This window comes from Dromiciops gliroides, chromosome 4 (assembly GCF_019393635.1).
Source record: "Dromiciops gliroides isolate mDroGli1 chromosome 4, mDroGli1.pri, whole genome shotgun sequence".
In the NCBI taxonomy this organism is placed as follows: domain Eukaryota; kingdom Metazoa; phylum Chordata; class Mammalia; order Microbiotheria; family Microbiotheriidae; genus Dromiciops; species Dromiciops gliroides.
The window spans coordinates 141,895,638-141,921,913 of NC_057864.1; the positions used below are offsets into that span (position 1 = coordinate 141,895,638).

Genomic DNA, 26,276 nt, shown 5'->3' on the forward strand with positions numbered 1-26,276 from the left:
AATGATGCAAGTTTACTAAGGAGAAGCAGGAAAACATTGTACACAGTACTAGCAATATGGTAACAATAATCAACTATGAAAGTTTTAGCTACTCTAATTAATAAAGTTACTGCTATTCAGCCACTCAGTCGTATCAGACTATTCATGGCCCTTCTATCCTCCACTCTGTCAAATTCTGTCCCAATTCATGTTCATTGTTTCCCTGAAAGTCTCTATCCATCTCATTCTTCGCCACCCCTTTTTCCTTTTGCCTTCAATCTTTCCCTACATCAGGATCTTTTCCAATGAATCCCATCTTCCCATTATGTGGCCACAATATTTTAGCTTCAGTTTCAGTATTTGACCTTCCAGTGAAAAGCCTGAATTAGTTTAAGTATTGGCTGAGTTGACCTCCTTGCTGTCCAGGGGACTCTAAAAAGTCTTCTTCACCACAATTCAAAAGCGTCAATTCTGCAGCACTCAGCTTTCTTTACAATCCAACTCTTACAGTCATACATTGCCACTGGAAGAACCACAGCCTTGACTATATAGATCCTTGTCAGTTAAGTGATATCTCTGCTTTTGCTGTCCAGATTTGCCATGGCTTTCCTTCCAGGAGCAAGTGGTGGTGGTGTTTTTTTTTTTTTTATTCCATAGCTGCAGTGGCCATCTGCAGTGATCTTTGAGGCCAAGAATATAAAATCTGACATTGCTTCCATTTTTTCCATTTCTTTTATTTGCTAGGAAGTAATGGGACCAGTTGCCAGGATCTTAGGGGTTTTTTATGTTCAGCTTCAAGCCAGCTTTTACATCCTCATCAAGAGGTTTCTTAATTCTTCCTTACTTTCTTTCATCAGAGTGCATGTCTGAGGTTGCTGATACTTCTCCAGGCAGCCTTAATTCCAGCTTTTGATTCATCCAGCCTACATTTGCATGATGTTCTCTGCATATAAATTAAATGAGTAAGGTGACAATTTCCAATCTTCAACCAATCAGTTGTTCTGTGTTTGGTTCTAACTGTTTCTTCTTGGCCCAAATATAGGTTCCTCAGGAGACAAGTAAGATGATTTGGTACTCTATCTCTTTGAAGGATTTGACACATTTTGTTGTGATCCACATAGTCACAGGTTTTAGTGTTGTAATCGATGGAGCAGAAGTAGATGTTTTTTGGAACTCCCTTGCTTTCTCCATAATCCAGTGAATGTTGTCAGTCTGGTTTCTAGTTCTATTGCCTCTTCAAAAACCAGCCTGCTTTTCTGGTAATACTTGATTCACATATTGCTAAAGCCTAGCTTGCAGAATCTTCAGTATGACCCTGCTGGTATGTGAAATGAATGCAGTTGTTCAGTAATTTGAACTTTGCCTTTGTCCTTCTTTAGGATTGGGATTTAAATTGACCTTTTCTAATCCAGTGACCACTGCTGTGTTTTCCAATTTTGCAGGCATGTTAAATATAGTACTTTAACATCTTCATCTTTTAACTCAGTTTTAAACAGCTCAGCTGCAATTCCATCACCTTCACTAGCCTTATTTTTAGTAATGATTCACTTGACTTCAATCTTCAGGCTGTCCAGCTCTGGATCAGTAATCACATCATTATGATTATCAGTGATGTTAAGATCTTCTATATTTTTTGTGGATTCTTTTAACTTCTTCATAATCTCTGCCACTTTTATTAAATCCCTACCATTTTTGTCTTTTAGCATGCCCATTTTTGCATGAAATTTTCCTTTGATATCTCTAATTTTCTTGAAGAAATCTCTTGTCTTTCCCATTCTATTGTTTTCTTCTATTTCTTTGCATTGCTCATTTAAGATAATCTTATCTCTCCTTGCTATTCTCTGGAATTCTGCATTCGGATGGGTATATTTTTTCCTTTCTCCTTTTCCTTTCACTTTCCTTCTTTCCTCAACCATTTGTAAAGCGTCATCTAATAGGCATTTTGCTTTCTTGCTCTTTTTCTTTGGAATGTGTTTTGTTGCTGCCTCCTGTACAACATTGTGAACCTTTCTCCATAGTTCTTCAGGCACTCTTTCAATTCTAATTCCTTAAATCCTGTATGGTCTGAAGAATTTCCCTACTTTCTTTAATTTAATTCTGAATTTTTCAAAAAGAAGCTCATGATTTGATCCACAGTTAGCTCTAGGTCTTGTTTTAACTGACTGTATGGAGCATTTCCACCACTAGTTGCAAATTATATCAGCAATCTGATTTCTATACTGACCATTTGGTGATGTCTATGTGTAGAGTTGCCCTCTGGGTTGTTGAAAAAAAAAATATTTGTTATGACCAATGAGCTATCTTGGCAAAATTTTTGTTAGTCTCTGCCCCACTTCATTCTGTACTCTAAGGTCACACTTGCCTGTTGTTTATTTCAATTATCTTTTTATCCTACTATCAAGTAGGATTTGATTTTCTACTTCAGCATTCCAATCCCCTAGGATGAATGTGAGATTTTGTTGTTTTTTTTAAAAGATGTTGTAGGTCTTCATAGAACTGATCAACTTTGCCCTCTTTAGCATAAGTGGTTGGAGCAGAGTTGTATTACTGTGATGTTGAACAGTTTGTCTTGGATTCAAATAAATTTTATTCAGTTATTTTTGAGATTGTATTCCAGTACTGCTTTTCTAGCCCTTTTTTTGACTATAAGGGCTACTGCATTTATTCAAAGGACCCATAAAGAAAAATGTTATCCATCTCTACAGGCAGAACTGATGAATTCTGAGTGCAGATTGAAGCAAACTTTGTTTTCTTTTTTTTTCTTATTTTTGGTGGGGTTTTTTTTTGCAACATGGCCAATATGGAAATATTTTTTCATGACTTCACATTTATAATTAGTATCATATTACTTGCCTTCTAAATGGGGGGGGGGGTGAGAAGGAGAAAGAATTTGGAACTCAAAATTTTTTAAAATGACTGTTAAAAATAAACTCAAGGGGGGCAGCTAGGTGGTGCAGTGGATAAAGCACCAGCCCTGGATTCAGGAGTTCCTGAGTTCAAATCTGGCCTCGGACACTTGACACTTACTAGCTGTGTGACCTTGGGCAAGTCACTTAACCCCATTGCCCCACACACACACAAAAAAAAAACTCAAAATGAAGAGGGAAAGTAAAACAAAAGAAACAAAAAACAATATTTTGTAGGCCCAGGCATGCCCATATATGCCAAAGGTGTATGGTTTTTGTTAAGGTTTTTTTTGGAGGCAGGGAGGACTGTGGCTGGTTGTAAAAATAGCTCCACTGAAGTGAAATTGTTCTTGTTTGTAGCCTTTTGCTGACACTCTGACCTTAGAATGGATTCTGCATATCTAAATCTAGAATACAGATTTAGAATTTAAGACCACGCCTAAAAAACTGAGTACAACCCAAACCAGATTAAAATGTCATTGTAAATTTCTACTTAAGTTTGACACCACTGCTCTAGAGTACCTTCCTTTTCTTCTCTTCTTTAAGAAGATACACCATGAGGGCAGCTAGGTGGCGCAGTGGATAGAGCACCAGCCCTGGAGTCAGGAGTACCTGAGTTCAAATCTGGCCTCAGACACTTAACACTTACTAGCTGTGTGACCTTGGGCAAGTCACTTAACCCTAACTGCCTCACTTAAAAAAAAAAAAAAAGAAGATACACCATGGTGTGTGTGTGTGTGTGTGTGCGCGCGCGCGCATGCGCGTGCACGTGCACTCTTCCTTGTTTTGACCAGTCCTGGTGAAACTGAATTTCAAGTGCTACCTATTACCCCCAATCTTGACACGTGTTTTTTTATACATCTATTTGTGTACCCTGGTTATATGTGATAATTCATCATTCATTATAGTTTCCCTTAACATTTCCTTTTATCTTTTATCTTTTTATTGTTCTTACAGAACTTTCAAGATATAGCAAAATTATTTATAGGTTTTGTTTCATTTGTCTGGTTCTATGACACTTAAAGCATTAGGATTCTGAAATAACCCTTTTATCACACTGTCTCCATCAAATATAAACATTTCATCCTGATAAAGTCCTTTCTGTTTGTTCATTTGTATTTATGTTTTTTTGTTCTCTTGACTGTCATATTTTCATTTCAAAATTTCTTTTTAAGGGCAGCTAGGTGGCGTAGTGGATAGAGCACTGGCCCTGGATTCAGGAGAACCTGAGTTCAAATGCGGCTTCAGACACTTTACACTTACTAGCTGTGTGACCCTGGGCAAGTCATTTAACCCCAACTGCCTCACCAAAAAACCAAAAACAAACAAAATTTCTTTTCAGCTCTCACTTTTTTATCAGAATGTTTGAAAGTCTTTTATTTCATCATAGGTACATTTTTTTCCTTTCAAGTTATAATAAATTTTCCTGGGTAAGTTATTCTTGATTGTAAACCTCTATGATTTGCCTTTTAAAGTATCTCATTCCATATTATTCACTGCTTTAAGGTGACAGAACAATCCTAACTGTTTTTCCTTGATATTTCATTTGCTGCTAGCATTATTGTTTATTTCAAAATTTTGTATTTTTGTCCATGACATTACTGTGAGTTTTGGGGTTTAAGAAGGTGACTAGTGGATTCTTCTTGTTTTTACATTACTTGCTTGTTCTAATAAGTCTGGACAATTTTCTTTAATCATTTATTGTAATAAGACTTTCAGGATCTTTTTTGATTAAGGATTTCAGGCAATCTAATGATTCTGAAATTTTTTTCTCTTTGGTCTGTTTTCCAGGTGAAATACTGATTATTTTTTTTTATATGAGATATCTTAATTTTACTCTATCCTCCCAATCTCTTGACTTTTGTTTTAATCATCATTATTGTCTTCTGGAGTCATTAATTCCTAATTGTATCACTCAAATTTTTAAAGAGTTCATTACTAGGGGGCAGCTAGGTGGCGCAGTGGATAGAGTACCAGCCCTGGAGTCAGGAGTACCTGAGTTCAAATCCGGCCTCAAACACTTGACACTTACTAGCTGTGTGAGCCTGGGCAAGTCACTTAACCCCAATTGCCTCACCCCCCCCCCAAAAAAAGAGTTCATTACTAGAGTAAGGTTTTGTACTTCTATTGATCCTTTTTACAAGCCTCTCCTCCACAGTTTTTGTTTCTTTTATATGTTTTTAAACTCTTGCATCATTTCTTTGAGGAATTCTAATTCCTCTTGTGGGCAAGCTGTTTGTTTTTTTCTTTGACATTTTGCTTATAGGGTTGTTTGGGGGTGGTTTGAGAGTAATTGTCTTCTGAGTTTGTGGCTTGGTTATCTCTGCCATCATGAAATGTCTTCATTATTTTTGTTTGAATATTTTTGTTGCTGGAGCCTCAAGAACTGAGTTCTATATTTCTCCTACTCTGGAATCAAATCAAATTGATTAATTTTCCTTACCTTGGGGGACTTTTTAAAGATAGATTCTCCCTTTCCTCAGGGAATACAACACGTTATGGCTCCTTCTTCATACCTGTGCCTTCAGATTCTCCTTTCCTTCTGTGATTGATTTGAATTAAATCCCTTTCTTTGAGAGGAGAGGCCTTTTTAAAAATACTCTGTTAAATCTAAGGCTGATCATTCTCTGGCATTCAAATTCTTCCGTAACTGAAAGTCTTCCAATCTAGTTTTCCAATTTTGCTGCATATTACTTTCTTTCAAACATTCGATATCCAGCCAAACAATATTCTTATCCTTCCCTCTCACCTCTATGTCTTTCAATGAATTGACTGACCTCCAGATTTCTGCCTGTTAACAGTCTTCCATTCATTAGATGATCAACTCAGATGGCATTACTTCCATTAAAAACAACAACAGCAACACAACGAGGTATAGAGGTCCAGATTTTTTTTATTTCATTGGAACTCATTTAATTCAGATTAGCAAACCACCTCTCCCATCAGTTGCCGTGGGCTTATCTATATCTCACAGCTAGTGTCACAATCAAGATTTAACCTCCTGTCTATCTAATGCCAAGGCTAGTCATCTCAACACAATGCATCATTACCCCTTTCTAAATAAAAATAATTCAATAATTATGAAGTATTAATCATCATTATAATAAGAGTTAGCATTTTTGTAGTGCTCAAAAGTTTGCAAAGTGGTTTACATAGGTTAGCTCATTGGATCCTCAGAAATGTTTGTTGAATTAAATTAAGACATTCACTCAGTATTATTATTAAGAAATATACTAGAAATCATTGTTAGAAAATCAAATAGTAAACAAATGGACCATACTCTCCTCTGCATTGGTTGTGAATTATTCTCAAAAGCCATTTGTGGTAAATCCCAATGTAATCAGAATTCACTGCATGTTAATAAAATAAAAATATGTTATAGGGATAAATATCCTATATGTCTTAAAACTAAAGTGCTCTAGAGTATTGTAGTATATACTTTCTGCTTTTTTTTTTTTTTGGTGAGGCAATTGGGGTAAAGTGACTTGCCTAGGGTCACACAACTAGTAATTGTTAAGTGTCTGAGGCTGGATTTGAACTCAGGTCCTCCTGAATCCAGGGCCGGTGCTCTATCCATTGTGCCACCTAGCTGCCCAGTATATACTTTCTAAGGTGATAGTGCTAAAAAAAAAAAAATCTCTGGTTTTACATTATAGCTACATAAAAAATAAAAAGAATATAACTGATGTGACAAAATGAAAATGTTTTCTCTATATTGGTGGCCATGGAATTCTTTATTTGATCTTCAACTTTAATTCTCTGGGAACTTGAGTATCCATAACCAAACAAAACTGAAAAAAATTATTGTTAAAAACATAAGATGTGGGGCAGCTAGGTGGAGCAGTGGATAGAGCACCAGCCCTGGAATCAGGAGTACCTAAGTTCAAATCTGGCCTCAGACACTTAACACTTACTAGCTGTGTGACCCTAGACAAGTCACTTAACCCCAATTGCCCCACTAATAATAATAATAATAAATAAGATTTGTTTTAGGAAAAAGCCTGAAAGTCATTTAAAGAACCATGAAAATACCCATACATATATGAAACATGCATATTTATATATTCACTTACTCATGCATATACCTGTATGGGTATGCATGTATGGGTATGGGTTTGTATAGTTATCCTGGGATTGACTCCTTCAGTTTTGTTCGTTTAACACAACTACTGCAAAACCACCAAATGGATTGGGAAAATAGTTTATTTTTGTTCCCAAATCCAATTATCTTTAAACTCAATGAAATCATACAGGTGATAAGAAAGTTAAAATAATACATGGGGGATGCTATCTTTGTTTTTATTTAAAAGATTTCTTACATTAATATATAGAAGATGACTTTTAAAAACTAAATATGAAGAATGACAATTACAATTTACTTGCTACTTAAGCTAAGGGATTTCACATCAAGGCAAAATCCAATGACTTTATAATTTTGTTTTGTCTTTTTTTTCCTAATATTTTTAAATTTCCCTGAAAAAATTTTTATTTTAGGAAAGGTAAAATTCTCTCTAATCTGACTATTTGGTGAAAGTATTCCTAGACCAAGGTGCCAAGAACCTGTCTAGACTGTTATAGTAAAATATGGAGCTAGGAGATTTTCTGTGATCAGGTATTTCCTAAAGGACCAAATACAGAAAAGAAATGAAAAGGAAATAATCATCTTTTTACCAGGCACTGTAACATCAAGAAAATACATATTCTTAATTTTAAGAACAATTATCATAGCTGTTTAGAGGCCAATATATAAGAAAAACCTTATTTTATATGTATTACCTATAACTACCAAGAAATTTAAAAGACTAGGAGCAGGATTAGCATTATTCCAAGGAAAACTTAGAAGGATTGTGATAGGACTACAATGATCTTGTGTACCTTCCTGGTGATGATATTGAAACATTTCAGTCCTGCAACATTTGATATCTATGTGACTTTTCCCTCATAATCAACTCCTCTTGAACCCTGACATTTCCCCAATCTGACTCTATATGTACAAGGGACACAAAACGAATACTTTAACAATAGTTCATTATGTTAAAGACAAAATATGATTGACTAAAAACCAAAGAAGTTCGCAAATTCCGTCTATAATTTACTCTCTAATTTAGACCAGAAACAGAGTAGCTCCTAAAAGCCACTTAGGTTTTTACTTTGTGCATTGACATTTTGAAAGCATTTAAAACATTTAATTAGCTATATAGACACATGTCATATAACTGTTTCTGACAAAACTGAGAAGCACTGAGCTAATTTTATCAAAGCCATCTCATGTCTTATAAATTATTTATGATAAAGGTACATTAAGTTCTCAAAATGTTTAAAAGTTTATGCATACAAGGGGAAAATCCCAGCATATATAAGGTCTCACTGTTGCCTCCTGACAAACAATTAAAAATCAAATGAAACACTTAACTACACAAACTTTCAAGAACATTTGTTACTTGGCTGCCATAATAATTGTTCACTCCCACAATTCTGATCTCCCTCCCTCCCTCCCTCTCTCTCTCTCTCTCTCTCTCTCTCTCTCACACACACACACACACACACACACACACAAGTAACATGGTGGAGTTAGCTTGTATAAAAAGCAAGGCCACAAAACAATGCAAGAGAAACAGTCTTAGAAGAAACATTCATCTCAACTCCCCCTTTTTGATTCTTCAGGGGTTACAACATAACTTTCCCAAGCCATAGAAAAAAATATACCTTTCTTATTACACCTCCTAAATTCTCCATTTAAACTCAGGTTTTAGAACCGAGATTCTTCTATATCTGACTGCTTACCACCTCTGGGAGGGGAGAAGGGAGGTAGAGAAGGAGGGATAAAATTTGGAACTCAAAACATTAAATAAAAATATTTATTATTTTAAAAAAAGAACAGGGGTTCTTAACCTTTTTGTATCATGGACCCCTTTGGCAGTCTAGCAAAGGTTCTAAACCCCTTCTCAGAATAATAGTTTTAAATACATAAAATAAAATATATAGGATTACAAAACAATTATATTGAAGTACAATTATAAAGTGTTTTTTTTTAAGGTAATGGACCACAAGTTAAGAATCTCCATTATAGAAACACTTTTTTTTTTTTGGTGAGGCAATTGGGGTTAAGTGACTTGCCCAGGGTCACACAGCCAGTAAGTGGTAAGTGTCTGAGGCCGGATTTGAACTCAGGTACTCCTGACTCCAGGGCTGGTGCTCTATCCACTGTGCCATCTAGCTGCCCCAAAAAACACTGTTTTTGAACACTAGATATACCCATGATACAAAGATGTAAAGTCACATACACAATCTTGTAAATACCATCTACAGTTTTGAACCAATAACTAATTTTCATAAATACAAACGCTGATTACACATTCTTCTTTTTAGCCCCATTCAAACTTACAAAAAGAATAATTATCAATGGTAGTGCCTTTGAAAACAAAGAATACTGATATATGTGTACCTCATTAAAGTTGTTTATTTTTAAAATACATTTTTATTGATGTATTTTTAGTCACAAGTGTTTCCTTCCCACCACACCAGCTCTCCCAGAGAACCATTACACATAATAAATATTTTTAAAGCCAAAAAAAGAAGGAAAGAAAATCAACATACCTGATCAATACATGCAAAAATTCTGAAAATATACACGATGTCCAATATTTGTAGACCTCCTACCTCATCAAAGGGGTGGAGTTGGAGAATCTTTTCAAATCTTTTCTTTCTATGTTATGTTCTTTTTTTTTCTTTTTTTTCTTTTTTGTGGGGCAATTGGGGTTAAGTGACTTGCCCAAGGTCACACAGCTAGTGCGTGTTAAATGTCTGAGGATGGATTTGAACTCAGGTCTTCCTGAATCCAGAGCTGGTGCTCTATCCACTGCGCCACCTAGCTGCCCCTGTTTGTTCTTTATAATTTTACAACATTTATTTTTTACTTTCCATTTATATTGTTGTAGTCATTGTATATGTTATTTTCTTGGCTCTACTTACTTCTCTCTGTATCAGCTCATATAGATCTGTCCATGCTTCTCTTTATCACATTTGTCATTGCTTATGGCACAGTAATATATTTCATTATATTTATATGCCATGGTTTATTTAACTATTCTCTAATTAATGGACATCATATTTGTTTCTCTCTCTCTTTTTTTTTTGGGGGGGGGGCAATGGGGGTTAAGTGACTTGCCCAGGGTCACACAGCTAGTAAGTGTCAAGTGTCTGAGGCCAGATTTGAACTCAGGTACTCCTGAATTCAAGGCCGGTACTTTATCCACTGTGCCACCTAGCTACCCCCTCATATTTGTTTCTGATTCTTTGCTATCACAAAGAGTGTTGCTATAAATATTTTGGGTGAATATTTTTTTATCAAAGGCTTCCTTTCAGGTACAAGCCAAGTAATGAAATCTGAGTCAAAGCATGAAAATTTTAGTCAGCAGATTTGCACTTTTTTTTTTTTGCTGGGCAATGAGGGTTAAGTGACTTGCCCAGGTTCACACAGCTAGTGTCAAGTGTCTTGAGACTGGATTTGAACTCAGGTCCTCCTGTATCCAAGGCCAGTGCTTAATCCACTGCACCATCTAGCTGCCCCCAGATTTGCACAATTCTAAACTGTTTTCCAAAATGCTTGTGCTGATTCACAATTCCACCAGTAATAAATCAGTGTGTCTATCTTCCAACAACCCCTCCAACACAACTATTGCCATCTTTTGTCATCTTTGCCAATTTTCAGAGTATGACATGAAGTCTCCAGGTTGTTTTGATTTGCGTTTTCTTATTATTAGTGACAGTGCATTTTTTAATGCAGTTGTTAATTGTTTGCAACTATTTTAAGAACTGTTAGTTTGTATCCTTAAACTACTTATCTATGGTGGACAGCTTTTGCATACACAGACATATACATAAATGTATGTGCATACATATATATATATATATATACACACACACACAACATATACGTATACATATACTTATGTATTTCTGAAAATTGTGGGTGTTATTTATGTGTGTGTAAATATATCTGTATCTTGGATACCATATTTTTATCAAAATAATGTAAAGATTCTTTTTCCATTTGACTCCTTCCTTTTTTATTCTAAATGCAATAAATTTGTTTATGCATAAGCTCTGCTGTGAATCAGTTACCTATTTCATATTTTGAAACTGTATTTATCCCTTGTTTAGTTAAAAATACATCCTATACCTATAGCTATGAGAGGTATATATGATCAGCTTCTTTTCTAATATTTTTATAGAATGATATTTAATATTAAGGTCACTTACGCATTTAGAATGTACTGTTACGGATGAATAGCTATAGTAGGTTTCCATTTTCCAAACAGCTGCACTCTTTTGGAATCTTTTGGACTTTTCCATAATATCCCCAAACACACATTATTGAAAAACCTCATAATCCTTCATACTAGACCAGCCTTGGCACTCTCACTTCCCTCTTCTAAATAGTTTCTGTTAGATCTTGTAGATCTTGCTCTCTAGTCCTCTTTTTCTCTTTTGCCTCACTTTTAGAGATATTAATTCTTGCAAGTGATAGAGAAGGTATTATCCATAGCAGAAACCTTCCTATATCACTTGTTGTGCAACTCATTATTAACATTTGTCCTCCCTTGGTAAATTCTTTCCTCATTTGCCTTGAACTCTCTTCCCTAGATCCATGCCTTCACACTCTTTTCTAAGAGTCAGTTGATGCCAAGAGATCTGATTCCCCTTCTCCTTAGGAAGGATGAGTGGTCTAAGCACTGCAGATTATTCCCACTGTAAGATCTGTTTCTCTGGTATAGAATCTCTTCTCCTATAGGAGCATTTGTCAGTAGTAACCCCTTCTCATCACTAAAACAAAATTTCTGTCTTTTCCCGTTTTGAGTCCTTCCTTTGATTCTTTGCCCATTCTCCTATAAACCTCTTTTCCCGAGAGACTACAAGAGTAACTTCCCTTTCATTAATAGCCTTAAACTTGATTAAGGTACATCATATATGCCACTCTAACTTCTTTCTCCCCTCCCCTCTTTCATGTACCCTCCCATTCTGTAATTTATTCCCATAAAAAAAAATGGTTCACTTATTGGAATGGCATGTAAGGCTTACTCCATAATGTTTCAGGCCTTTTTCTCCACCAAAATTTTGTTTGACTTCCACTTTCACCCTAGTCTACTTGGTTTCATTTAGAAAGAAATCCTTTTTCTTTCTGTTGTTATTTTGTTGTTATTGTCATCAGCTCCTATATTTGTTTACTTTTCTTGTGTTTTTGCTGTCTGCAGAGTTTGAGAAACAAATTTCTTTCATGACTGGTGTTCTTTCTAGGAATATTTTTAAATCCTCTTTTTATTGAATGTACATCTTTTTGTATCAATAGTTAGGTTCAAAGTTACAGGGTAGGTCACTTTGGATTGCATCTTGAGTTCCTTTGCATTCTGAAGTTATTTCATTCCCTCCTGTATTTTCTGGTGGATGAAGAATAGTCTTAGGTTTTTTCTTGGGAATTTTCTTTCTTTTACATTTGCAAGTACTTCTTCTGGTAACTTGTAAAATTCATGAAATTGTAAATTTACCTATTATGTGTCTTGGAGTTTGTAGCACATGGTTTTTTCTAGATACAATTTGTGGATTCTTTGCAACTTGTACTTGTGTAGAGAAGTTCTGGGTAGTTTTCTTGCATTACAGTGTTTAGCATTTTTGATGTAGGGTGTTCTATGAGATCTATGATTCTTAGCCTGCTTCTTAAATTGACACTTCCTGCTCTTGAAAGCAATATGCTTTACTTGAATGGAGATCATGTTTCCTTTAATCTTATTGCTTTTCATTTCTCTTTTTCTAGATGATCATTCACTTCCATATATTTGCATTCCTACTCAGTTATTCCCTCTTTTGTTTATTTGATGAGACTTGCCATCATGGCTTCAAATTTTTCTATTCTGCCAATTATTTTCATCATGTAGGTTAAAAATTCTCCTCTCAAAACTTTTGTCTCATGTTTAACAATTCAGTAAAATCTTGTTGTGATTCTATGCCCTCTGGAGTATCCAGAGGGTCCCCTGTTTCATCAGATATTGATTCATTTTGCTTTGTTTTTCAATATTTATTCAAAGATGTCTGGACTTGTTTAGATGATCTAGAGACCATATTTCCTTCTGTTATCTGGCTGTGTAGGACTATGGGCAAGTCATTTAACCAATGTTTGCCTCAATTTACTCACCCATATAATGGAAATAATAATATCACCCACCTCACAGGGTTTTTATGAGGATCAAATGAGATGTTTGTAAATAGTGCTTGGTACAGAGCCTGACACATAGCAGACATAGTATAAATGCTTATCCTCTTCCCCATCCCCTTCTCCTTCTCCCATCTGCTAGTAATTTTTCCTGTGAGTTTTTTGCTTAAACTCATGGTCTTTAATTGAGTTATATTCCTCCTAAGATCTTAGATGATTTCATGTTTTTTCTTTTCTTATAATCCTCTATTTCTCACTTTCTGACTCTGACCCTTTTTACTTCTCAGGGGGCTGGTTTTCAAATCCATCTCAGTTTTCTTTCATGATGGGATTTTTACAATTCACCAGCCTTTGTCTCTGCCCCAAATGACTTCTAGAGGTGACAGAAATAGCCCAAGAGGAATGATGGGCTCTTTCTCTCAGATTTGGTGGAGTGTGACACAGGCACACAAGTGTCCTGCTACAGTTCCTTCTGAGGATAGGGTCTGGGGGAGGAAAGTGGTGAGTGAGCATGTTAGGGGCTACAGATTATTAGCTTCCTTTGGGTTCTTGATGTCCCAGACCATGGAGACAAATGAAATTACATTATCTCTTACACATATTTCCTATTTTACAGAAGTTTGAGTGTTTGTGAGAACTGAAAAAAGTGTTTAGTCTTCCATCTTGATGGTCATGTTACTGGAAACTTTTCCTCAAAAAACTTATGTTTCTAAAATGTGCTACATGAATCTAAATACTAAGAAATGGGACAATCAACACAGCCAGATCACTTCAATGGAAAAAATGCACTTTGGTGGATATATTTTATCATTATCCTAACCTTAATTACTATAAAAGAATATAAGTTTCTGTACACTGAGCCCAAACACCAACCTTCGTTGCTCCTCTCCATGTTCCCCTGAAGGAACAGTCAAACATTCATCCATATGACCATGAAGCAACCTGAGCACATCGCCCCCAATCAGATATCCTGAAAAAGAGAAAATATGTTGTTTACCATTAATCACACAGATATACAATTTTTGACCTGGAACAGACTTTGTATAATGACAATAAAAATATAAAAGGTAACACCTTACTTTTGCTTAATTATTCATATTTCACAAAGTGCATTTATATTCTCTCATTTGATACTTAGACCATCTAAGTCAAAGAATCTTAAAGTTATAAAATGTTGAAGCTGGGAAGGACCTCAAAAATCATCTAGTTCAACTAAAGCAATTTATGAATCAGGAAACTAAGATCCAGCAACTTTCTCAAATCTATATAACATTTATGGCAGAAAAGATCAGAATATACATGGCCAGAGTCCCAGTCAAGCACTTTTTTCATATATGCAAGAAGGCAGGAAGGAAGGGAGGGAGGGAAGGAGGTAGAAAGACACAGCATTAGACTTCAAACCATATAAGCTGTGGTAAAAATTATTTGTGGCAAAAATTAATATAGAAAGTTTTAGCTGAATCATTTGAGAAGGGCCACCCTGAGCCAGATTTTTTGAATGCACTTGTGCCAGTCCATTCACCTCCCCAGAGTAATGAACCTCATCAGTTGGAGACATGTACTATGATTGTCTGCTAGACACAGGCCCTCTAGATCAGTATTAGTGAGCAAATCTAACCCCAATGAATAGCTGAATGTAGTTACTGGTGAACAAACCTGATCCTGAATAAGCAGCTGAATGTAATCAAATCAATTACAATTCGGAAACCCCTGCCACTTTGGTGTGCAGCTGGTGAGAGGAGTTTGGAAGCACGTGTTTGGTGTTGAGTCTTGGGTGTGCTGGTTCTCGGCATGGCGGCAGTTTGGGATTCAGTGAGTTTTATAAACTTAATCTCTGGGATTGCATAGACTAAGCTTAGATCTAAGACTATTGATCTGTATTTCTACTTCCTTATTTCCCTAATTAGTTTCACCTTTGTGGCCTAATTAACTCCCAAGCAATAAAACCTGATCCCTCACAGATTAAAGCTCAGAGGCTCCTTTTCTTATTGGCCTGGGAGGTATATATAAAAGGGAAAGTTTAAAGGGGGAGATTAATGCTCCATATATCCAATTTTGACTCTCACAAAGCTAAGAGTGAAAGCAAAAAAGTTTCCACAGGAAACCTTGTTAAAAGTTGTTCAGGGGGCGGCTAGGTGGTGCAGTGGATAAAGCACTGGCCCTGGATTCAGGAGTACCTGAGTTCAAATCCGGCCTCAGACACTTGACACTTAACCCCCATTGTCCCACCAAAAAAAAAAAACCACAAAACAACAACAACAACAAAAAAAAAAGTTGTTTAAAAAAAGTTTGAACATGATTGTCTTTGGCTGCCTTGGAAGAGGCCTAAGTCACTAATGACTTTGAGAGTTTTATGTCTTCCCAGTGTAGAAAAGAAGAAGTTAAGGAAATCAGAAATAAATAACAAGGGTTTTTCCCCTGCAAAGAGAGTTTAAGACTCCTTCTCCAGTGATTAAGAAGAGAAAAAGAAGAGCGAAGTGTTGGGTATTTCCCCTTCCCCTCATCCCACAGAGCAGAAAAGGAACTGGAATAGTTAGCAGCAAGGGCATTTGCAGTTCCCTTCTGTGAGTGAGATTGTCCCCAACCCCTAGATATCAGTGATTTGACTGTCATAGTAATCAGTATAATAGACTACAAATGATGATTTACTCATGTTCAAGTGTTCTCTAGTCTCTTGGGTTAAGATATTATGTAACTTGCTCTCAATACACTCTGAGTATTCTTTAGTGGCTTAAGCGAATGCAGTAAGTAGGAAAGAAATTGTGTTACATGTTCCTATTGTGAACTTGTCTCTTGACCATCTCCTTATATTGCGGTTAAATGTCCAACCAAGGCACTAAAAATAGTATCTTCTAAGCTGAAGGGACCAATCAGAATTTGATATTATATGCATTCGATTTCTGCGAAAAGCTCTGACCCAAATTGGCTGACTGCCAGGTACTTGTTTGACCCTGTTGTCATCACTAAAGACCATGTCCATGACTTGGGCATGATGACCATGTTAAATATTTCACTTCTGTACCATTTACATTATGCTATGGGGAAACAATGGGAGGTGTTGGTCTAAAATTAGTAGGGTAGAAATACTTGACAACCCTGCCAAGAGTATAAAAGCAGTCAAGTGACACTACTTGGGGTCTTTCAGGTCCTACCCCTGACTGACCGGCTTTATTGTGAGACAGGCTCCCTCTCTCAATAAATCTATCTTTCTATGGCTTGGAGACTTTGCTGTTTCTTTTCTTCATTGGACTTAGACATTTTCGCAACACTTCCTAAAATCTAAGCCTTCAAGGAAGATCATGAAAGATAAAAGTTAAAGGCATAAGTGGGAGATAAAGACTGTGTTTTTACTACAGGGGTTCATTCAGGTGACTAAGTGCTAAGAAAAAAAAAAAAACATAGTCCTTACCTCCCCCTACCTCTTACTTTACTTCAGAGAGGTACAATGGGTATCCATTACTTATCATGTCAGTTTATTCTGCTAAAGAGTACATTTGACTAAATATTATTTCACATAAACACATGAGATTGAACCTGTCCCTTTCATTTCTTTGTGTTCCTTGTTAAAGACAAGAGGGTACAGGACAACTCTAGTAGCCACACAGGAAAGAGAGACCTTTGCTAAAACAAGTTTGGAATCCCAATCACCCAGCACATTCTTAAAGTTTTCATTCTCTAATTGAGGACATCATCATGAACATTCATATGTTAAATGTATTTCATACATAGTTTTATAACTACATTTACAAGAGCAAAATTATTATGAACTAATGATTAGTTAAGTCTAGTCAGACACCACCCTAACCGAGTGACCCCTAGGATCACACTACAAACATTTCTATAGTTCTTATCTAGTTGAGTAATATTACCTCTAGGATATGGGGAACCCTGAAACCAACACTGGCCTACTTTCCTGGCCATTTCTAAACCATGACACCCATACTCAAGCCATCCTCCTCATTCTTCTCTGCCCTTAGGACCCTGGGACCCCATCTAATTTAAAAATTCCGTCCTTATTATCTTGCCAAGAACCAAGGCTCTAGGAATTCTTAGAGATCAGGGCCTGATTTCAATTTATCTGTCTTGTCTTGTTTTGTGTTTTTTTAAGGCATTTTTGGGGCACTCAAATAAATTCTGTAGATGACAATATGGATGATACAACTACTACTTACTTTATATGGTATCCTTTCTTCTTTTCTAATAGCATCAAGAGATCTACATAATCTGAATAACTGACCCATTCTGATGTTTACTACTCTCCTACAAGGAAAGCAATACTGTTTTATTTTCATCTAATCTAACTCTATCTGTAAAAAGTTCAAATGATACTTTAGACTACAGTAAAATTCTCAGTTATCACTTAAATATGTTATTTTATATGTATTAACAGACAGCATTAGCAGTGTGGTACAGTGCAAAGAACACTGGATTGGGAGCTGGAACTCCACATTCAAATCCATCACCTTGTCCCTTATTAGCTGCATGACCTTAGTCAAATTACTAAGTCACTTCCTATCTTTAAAAAGAGTGGATAAATTCACTCTGTAGGCATTCATGTTCTGGATTCAGATCAAACAATCTAAACTGCAATAGTGCTAATAATACCTTTATTAAGATCATCAAAGGATATATGACAATTTGTGATCAAAGTCAGGAGAAATGACAGTTGGATGTGGCTTCGTACATCTCTATAGCAAGCAGTAGCCTGTGCAAATGTCAAAAACTCCCAGATGAGAAAGACTGTTTACCCCCAATTGTTTTTATCCCCTCAGTACTGGATACTATGTCAATCCAGATGGATTGCTCCAGCAATTGTCAAAAACATTTTTTGTGTGAATGTGATGGGTATATGTGTAGCATGTGTGTCTGTGTGTGTGAGAGAGATACCTGGACTGTGTGTCTGAATTCTCTACCTTCCCAATTTTAGAGGCAGGTAGATGTCAGGCACAGTGAATACTACTGGACTTGGAGTCAGGAAGAACTAAATTCAAATCTAGCCTCAAATATTTACTAGTCATGTGATCCTGGACAAACCACTGAAATCTCTCTATGCCTCAGTTTTCCCATTTCTAAAATGGCATAATAACACCTACCTCCCAGGGTTGTTGAAAGGATAAAATGAGGCATTATTGGTAAAATATTTTGTAAACCATCATGAACTATGTAAATGCTAGCTATCATCATCGATATCATTATATAATTTTTTCACAATTAATTTCCTGCTGTGCTACCACCTCAGGCACATATAATATTAACAATAATAATATTTGCATTGTGCTTTAACAACAATAATAATGAAGCTAACATTTATATAGCATTTTACGGTTTGCAAAGCACTTTGTATCTATTATCTCATTTGAGTTGATGTTTAGTATAACCTTGTGAGATAGATGCCATTATTATTATTCTCATTTCATAGATGAGGAAACTGAAGTTGAGAGGTCAACTGACTTACTCTAATTGCTATAGCTAGTACCTGTAAGATGCAAGATTCTAACTCAGGTCACTCTGAATTTCATCCTTATACTCTGTCCCATAGGTCATGAGCTACCTCATCCTGATTCTATTTCAAGGTTGCAGCAGGCCTGGTTAAATCTTACTGAAGGGGATGGAATTATATGAGTTCTAAGCACTCTTCCAGCTCAAAATCTATAAACTCTGCATCATGAAGTGAATGGGTTGATTGTTCATAAGCCCTCAACAAAAATACAAGAATAATCAACTGTGTAATTTAAGATTCTAAATGTGGATTCTGATCTGTTCCCCCAGTTTTGGGGGAAACTGACTAAAATCACTGATAAAATGAGTTTAGGTTTTTAAGGGTTTATTGAAAAATAGAAAGAAAAAGATTGAGAACAGAATTCCAACAGCCCGGCATTCCTATCTTTCCTCAAATTTCCTGTGAAGTCCTCTGCCGCCACCACCACCATCAAGTCAGGAACCCAAACGAGATAGAGCTCTCCGCACAGGCCCTCTTTCCTCCTTCCTGTCTCCTCCCAGAAAATAGGAGGCTCCTCGAGTTGATTGGCTGGTAGCCTTGACAGACAGCACCCATGAGCAAACATCACTTCCTGACGCCAAGGAAAAGCCACATGGCCTTGCCCTCTGAGGCATTTTCCTCATGGCGGAGCTTTCCTATAGTAAGTCTCCAGTAGGTGGCATCATTCTAATCATTACACATCTATGCTAGTGTGCAGTGGCTGTGGCAGCAACAGCAGCAGAGCTTGGCACAATATCTCACACAATTTTGTTGGGACAACCTACCAAAAGGCCAGAAGGCTGAACTCATGCTGATTATGAATCACTGAATGAATGCATGGAAGGAGTTTGTAAAATGTATAAAGAACATCTGAAGAGAATGAATCCCAACAATCCCTCCATCACATATGACATCAGTCAGTTGTTTGATTTCATTGATAATCTGGAAGATTTTAGCTGCCTTGTGTACTGAGAGGACACTCAGACATATCAACCCTACAACAAAGATTGGATCAGAGAGAAGATCTATGTGTTTCTCCATCGGCAGGCCCAATAAACTGGCAAATAATCCAAGTGGCAGCCTTGGGGGAATGGGAGGAAGGGCTTGGAAAACAGGTGTGTACAGCGTTCTGTAGTGGAAGCTTTGTATGATTGAAGTCCTGTTTCCATTTTGTTACAATCTAACCAAGGTCGAAAGTATTACGAGATTTTTGTCTTGTTCAGTCTGAAGCCCCTGCTCCTCCCTACTTTCTTTTTCTTTTTTACTAAGAAGTAGCTGAAAATTTCTCTTCTGTCAGTTAGCACTTGGTTACAATTCTTCCTGCTGTTCTGTTTCATAATGTTCGCTGTACTTACCCTTCTGTGTGAGGGCTTTCCAGAATTTAGTTGTCTTCAAAACTCAAAAGGCTTAGTAGAGAATACAATAAATGCTCTTTAGTTTTTTTTTTTTTAAATAATCATCTCTTTTCCAGCCTACAAAAGTTTCCTAATTAAGAAGAATTTTCCTTACCTTGGGCTGCTTCACTTCCTGAACTGATTGGGGCCACACTCCAGAGGGTCTGTTGGAATGCAGCATCTACATGCAAGATGTCACTGCCATAAGACAAATGCTGCAATAAGAGGCAAAAGAAGGCATTTACTGAAATACAAAGTAAATTTCATTTATATAGGTTTTTAGCAACTTCCCATGAAAAAAATCAAACATCCATTGAGTTTTAAGTCTTTTATAATTTTATATAACCAACTTAATGCATTGCACAGATGATATATTTAAAGGATCTTTATTGACTGATCAAACACAAAGAGCAATAAAAAAACAGAAAGGGGGGAGTAAAAAAATGGAATTTCTATTATAAAAGCATGTTTTCCCTTCCTTCAAAGAAGTTCACTTTTTACTGTGGGATTAAAGTACTAAAAGGTAGAATATATTTTTCAAAGTGAAATTTCAGTCTGAAGTTTTCCACATTCTATTTAACATCATTTAAGTAGTTTGAATCTGGCAGGTACATCCATCCCTCTTGAGATTTATGAAGGTCCTAAAGCAACACTATTTAGATGTAGTACCCACTAGATGGTGCTGTTTTCTTATGGGATCTAATCCTAAACTCCCAATCTCTTCATAGGCCTCAAGAAATCAAAGAACTAAAATTTGCCTCTTTACCAACAATAGAAATCTTTATTAAAATATAAATATAAATATATATTCTAAAATAGAAAATTATAGAAGATGATATGCTAATATGAATTAAGAACCGAAAGAATTTAAAGAAAAATATACTAAGCAAATTTAGGTACCTTGCAGGCTAACCCTTATGCATCTGTCACCACTTAACTCTAAAGCTGTAAACTCTCTCAACACTTCTTTTGGAATCAGGAGGCAGCTCTGGCATATGAATTACTGTTTGGTAGTAATATGTCCCTAGTAATATGTCTATAAAATGTCTCTGCTACTTATTACTGACTAGTTAATCTCTTAAACAGTTGGTTTATTCACAACAAAGACACAGTAGCCTTGGCAAAACTTTCTCAGGACTTGTGTTTACTCTAGAGCCATAAAGAACTTGTGCAACATTAGGAACTGCTGCCTTTAATTACCCCTAAAGGTCTTCTCACCTCCTCACTCCATCCTAGATACACTACATCTGGAGTATTTATGTTCATTTCTCTAGTCATCACATTTTAGAAAAGACATAGATAAACTAGAAAACATAAAGAAAGGGTGACTAAGATGGTGAGATGATCATATCATACAATGCCATATGAGGAACATTTGAAAGAAATAAGGAAGTTTAACTTAGAGAAGACAGAGTTGAAGGGAAAAGATAGCTATCTTCAAGTATTTGAGGGATTGTCACATGAAGGAGAATAGTCTTATTCTCCTTAGTCTCAGAGAGCAGAACTAGTATCAAAGGGTAAAAGTTACAAAGAGGGCAAATTTAGGTTTGATGTAAGTAAGAGATTCCAGGCAATTAGACTATCCAAAAGTAGAATGGGCTGCCTTGGGAGGGGGTGAGTTCACCACCCTGAAGGCCTTTAAGCAAAGGCTGAAGACCACTTAATAGCAATGTCATAGAACCTCTGAAGTTCTGTGATTAAGTTGACTTTATTCCATAGGTCACTGAAGAAATTAAAATACAAATGCACATTGGTTCATGTACAATTTCACATATGTGTTTTATCTATGTATGAATATGTATGTATGTATGTATGTATGTATGTATGTATGTATGTATGTATGTATGTATGTATGTATGTGTGGATAGAAAGACAGACAGGCAGGCAGGTAGGTAGGTAGGTAGGTAGGTAGACAGGCAGATAGATAGACAAATTCCAATAACCAAATGGCATGGGTAAGAAAACACATTTCTTGAATATGAACATGCTTGTAGAAAGCAGTAAACATATCCTGTGTGAAAGAATAAAAAAATAAAAGTGGTCAAATAAAAAACAACCTCCCAAAAAAGGGAGATATAAAAAAAGGAATAATCCATATACTTGACCCTGAATTCTTAAAATGAACTATATAATTTTATAAAGCTTCTATTGGAAAAAATTATAATCTATAGGCTAAAATAATTTCCCCAAATTAAATATTTTCATGTGGCAATCTGAATTAGAAAGGCTCTTTAGAACAAAATTGATTCTAATCACTTAAAATTTAATTCAGCACATATTATCTTTTTTTTTTTTAATTTTTTCTGGTGGAGCAATGAGGGTTAATTGACTTGCCCAGGGTCACACATCTAGTGTCAAGTGTCTGAGGCTGGTTGTGAACTCAGGTCCTCCTGAATCCAAGGCCAGTGCTTTATCCACTGCGCCATCTAGCTGCCCTAAGCACATATTATCTTAACAAATAAAACTTTTACACAACACTTTAAGGTTTGAAAAGTACTTTATGTATTTCATTTGATCACCATAACTCTGTAAGATAATTGCTATTATTATCCTCACTTTTAAAATGAGCAAACAGACCGATGGAAGTTAAATGAATTACCCAGGATCACAGAGCAAATATGTATTCTAGGCAGAACTTGAACCAAAGTCTTCCTGGTCTAGCACTCGATTTATTGCACTACCTAGCTATCACCAGAGAAATATCCTTTAATCACAATTATGTATCCTGGGTTTTGCAGCAAATATTTGAATAGTTCCCTTTAACTTTTCTGTTCAAACATCAAAAGTAAATTTTGAAAAGACCCTTCCAGTCATGCCTATAGTATTTACATTCAGAATAAAATAATAGTTCCAAATGACTAATTCATTAAATTATTGTAAGTTAGTACTTCAGGCATGAACAAATCAATTCAATGTTTTATCTCTATATAACAAGAACACTACCCACCTATACCCAACAGACAGGGACTTGAGAGAGTTGCTTTTCTATTAAGTGATAAATTCATACCACTCCATCCACACTCAGCTTATCCACTGTTTTGGGGTTTTTGGTTTTTGGTTTTTTTTTTTTTTTTTGCGGGGCAATGAAGGTGAAGGGACTTGCCCAGGGTCACACAGCTAGTAAGTGTCAAGTGTATGAGGCTGGATTTGAACTCAGGTCCTCCTGAATCCAGGGCTGGTGCTTTATCCACTGCATCACTAGCTGCCCCAGCTTATCCACTTTAACACCAGTGGAACATGCATTCAAAATAATCCTATTGGGTTAGCGTCTGTGTCCATGGGTCTGAGTGAAAACAACCAACACTATATGGGCATCAAATAATGGCAATGAGTATCATGCTCTAATCTACTGAACTAGACTACTACTATGAAGAGTGCTATAAATTAGACAGAGTAGATAAACAAGCAAATAAATAAACAAATAAAGCCTATGAAGAAAACAATTACCTAAAATGAAGCTGGGAGGTGGCTTTTATATTTTATTTACTTAAACTATCACTTTTAACTACAGAAGTAGCACGGCATAGTGGAGAGAGAGCTGGATTGGATTCAGGAACTCAGAGCTAAGAACAGCCATCTCTGACACATATTTACTATCTGACCCTGGTCAAGGCAGCTAACCTTTCACTTTTCTAGGCAATTCCAAAAGACAATAAGTAGATGAGGTGTTGATCTCAAAGAGTAAACAAACGTTTTCTCATTGAGAATTCCCTTAAATCAATGAAATCACCAGCCCAATCCTAAAAGCTTTTTGCCATAAATAACTAAAAGCTGAGTCTATTTGATATAAAAGTCATAGTATCATCTACATAACATTAGGAATAGATAAATAGCTGTAAAAATTATGTAATATACCTAAATCAAAATGAATTAAGTATAAGAGATTAAATTACTGACAATATGCATAATCCACTATAAACTATTACTACTGGTTTCCAGATTCTACAAATCTCCTTGTCAATAATGACGATGATGATTATAATACTTACAAAATGAGTAGATTAATACTCATATTCCCTACCCTTATGGGGTCATTATGAGGAAAAGACTTTGTTACTTTAAAGTACTTTATCACTGTGAGTTATTAGTATAATCTCTAATAATATTTAATATATGCATAGTGCTATAAAGTTTCCATAACATTTTATATATATTATCTCATTTGACAGAAGGGCTAAGGACTATATATGCAGTCACACTGGTAAAGGAAACTCAGAGATGAAGTAACTCCCCCTACCAGTGCTAGTAGAAACCTTCTCTAAATCTTATAGTCTTAGAAAGTTGCCTAGAGCAATGAAAGGTTAGATGACATTCTCAAAGTTACACAGCAAATCTGTGCACTGTGGGATACTGCTTCTCTGGCAATAAGTGATAGTATAATTAAATAAAAAGTATAAATAATTCCACAACTTCATTTTGGCTCATTAAATTTTCCTTCCTAAATAAGCTTTTTTTTACAATACTATTCCTAGTATTAGCCTTCTGAATATTTGATATCACTAGTATTAAAATGTGCATACAGAATCCATGTAACCAACTTTATTGGCTTCCTTATCTATGGTTAGTATTGAGACCAAAAGAATAAAATGCAATAGAATAAATACAAGGAGCCAAAAATTCATAGATGAGGAAAATAAGGTTCTCAGGGGCTAAAGTTAGTTATGGGTCATACAATGAGTGGAAAACTCGGACTAGACTCAGGTCCCCTAAGATTGTAACTTTGCTTCCATAAAATTGAATTTTATTGAGTTAAGTTGTGTACAATTCTTTCTGACCCCAATTTGGGATTTTCTTGGCAAAGATACTAGAGTGGTTTGCCATTTCCTTCTCCAGCTCCTTTTACAGATGAGAAAGGGAAGCATACAGGGTTAAGTGACTTTCCCCCCATTACAGAGCTTTTAAGTGTTGGATGCAGAATTTGAACTCATGAAGATAAGTCTTCCTGATTCCAGTCCAAATCCAGTGCTTTATCTACTGTGCCACATAGCTAGCTGCCCATATAATTTAATAGCTCCTGAAAATCATTCACAGAGTACTTCTATCATTCACTGACTTAACAAACTAGCACTTCTTATATCATTTCTAAAAAGCCACGAAAAGAAATCATATATGAAGACTGACTCATCCTCACCCTTACCTTATACATTAAAGAGGATGCAATTCGTTAGTTAATTCCAGTTTAAATAAGGTAGTTAGTGTCATAACAGTTTTGATCCAAGCTCATTAATGGGAAAATTCCAATAGCATCTTATAATATAATACCCCTATAAGCACAAAATTTGAAGAAACCACTTGACCTAATTCATACATGAAAAATAATTTCAACAATATGCCTGATAAGTGGCTATCTAATCTTTAATTAAAGACCTCCAATGACAGAGAGTCCATTCCCTCCCAAAGAAGGCCATTCTACTTGAGGGCAGTTTAAATTTTTGAAAGTTTTTCCCTTATATCAAGTCTAATTTGCCTCTCTGCAACTTCTACCCATTACTCTCATTCTGCCCCTTGGAGGTAAACAGAACAAATTTGCCAGTCTCCCAGATCACTTGCACTCAAAAAATTCTTTAGCCACAACTCTTTCACCTTGTGCTTGTGAAATTTGTTTTTAAAACCTAAGTGTAAAATTTTATATTTACCTCTATTCCATTTTATATTTATTAAGTACTATCCAGTGTTTTAGGCTACAGAGTGCTTTCAAATAAAAGCAGCAAGCCATAGATAAATCTTAAACAACAGAAGGCCAAGGATAGACTACTGATTCAATCCAGTAGACACCTTCCAAACAGATGCTGAACCATTATAAACTACTCCTTGGGTCAGGCCACTGAACCAGTTCCAAGTCTATTGAACTGTTCTATATTGGATAGCCAACATCTCTTCTTTTCCACAACGATACTGCAATGGCCTTTGTCAAATACTTTGCTAAAATTTAGGCAAATGTTATTTTCTGTATTCATTCATTTACTAGTCTAATAATCCTGTGGGAACAAAAGTCTATACCTTATATGTACATTGTTGTTTACATGTTTTTCTTGCTCATAAGAATGTGAGCTCCTTAAAGTATGGAACCATGTTCTTGGCTTTCCTTTTATCTGTGCTTAGCACAGTACCTGGCACATAATTAGCACTTAATAAATTCTTGTTGACTCACTGAGATGGTTAGTCTAGAATGACCTGTTATTAATGAAGTCATTATAGCTCTCTGTGATAAATAGCCATAACAATGTTTAATTGATAATTTATATATCTAGCTTTCTGGATACTGTATCTTTTTTTCTGAATTACATAGAGTCAGTAATGTTCCATTCTAT

General features: G+C 35.8%; 1 protein-coding gene and 1 pseudogene across 1 annotated transcript in view; one reads left to right on the plus strand and one right to left on the minus strand.

Annotated features, from left to right (window-relative positions):
* The window catches only part of RYR2 (ryanodine receptor 2), a 758,695-nt gene that overhangs the window by 419,313 nt on the left and 313,106 nt on the right, over positions 1-26,276 (minus strand). Inside the window, 2 exon segments of the mRNA XM_044000528.1 lie at positions 13,966-14,062; positions 20,081-20,180. Coding sequence (XP_043856463.1) covers positions 13,966-14,062; positions 20,081-20,180 — 197 coding nt within the window.
* LOC122753417 lies at positions 17,752-19,627 on the plus strand (annotated as a pseudogene).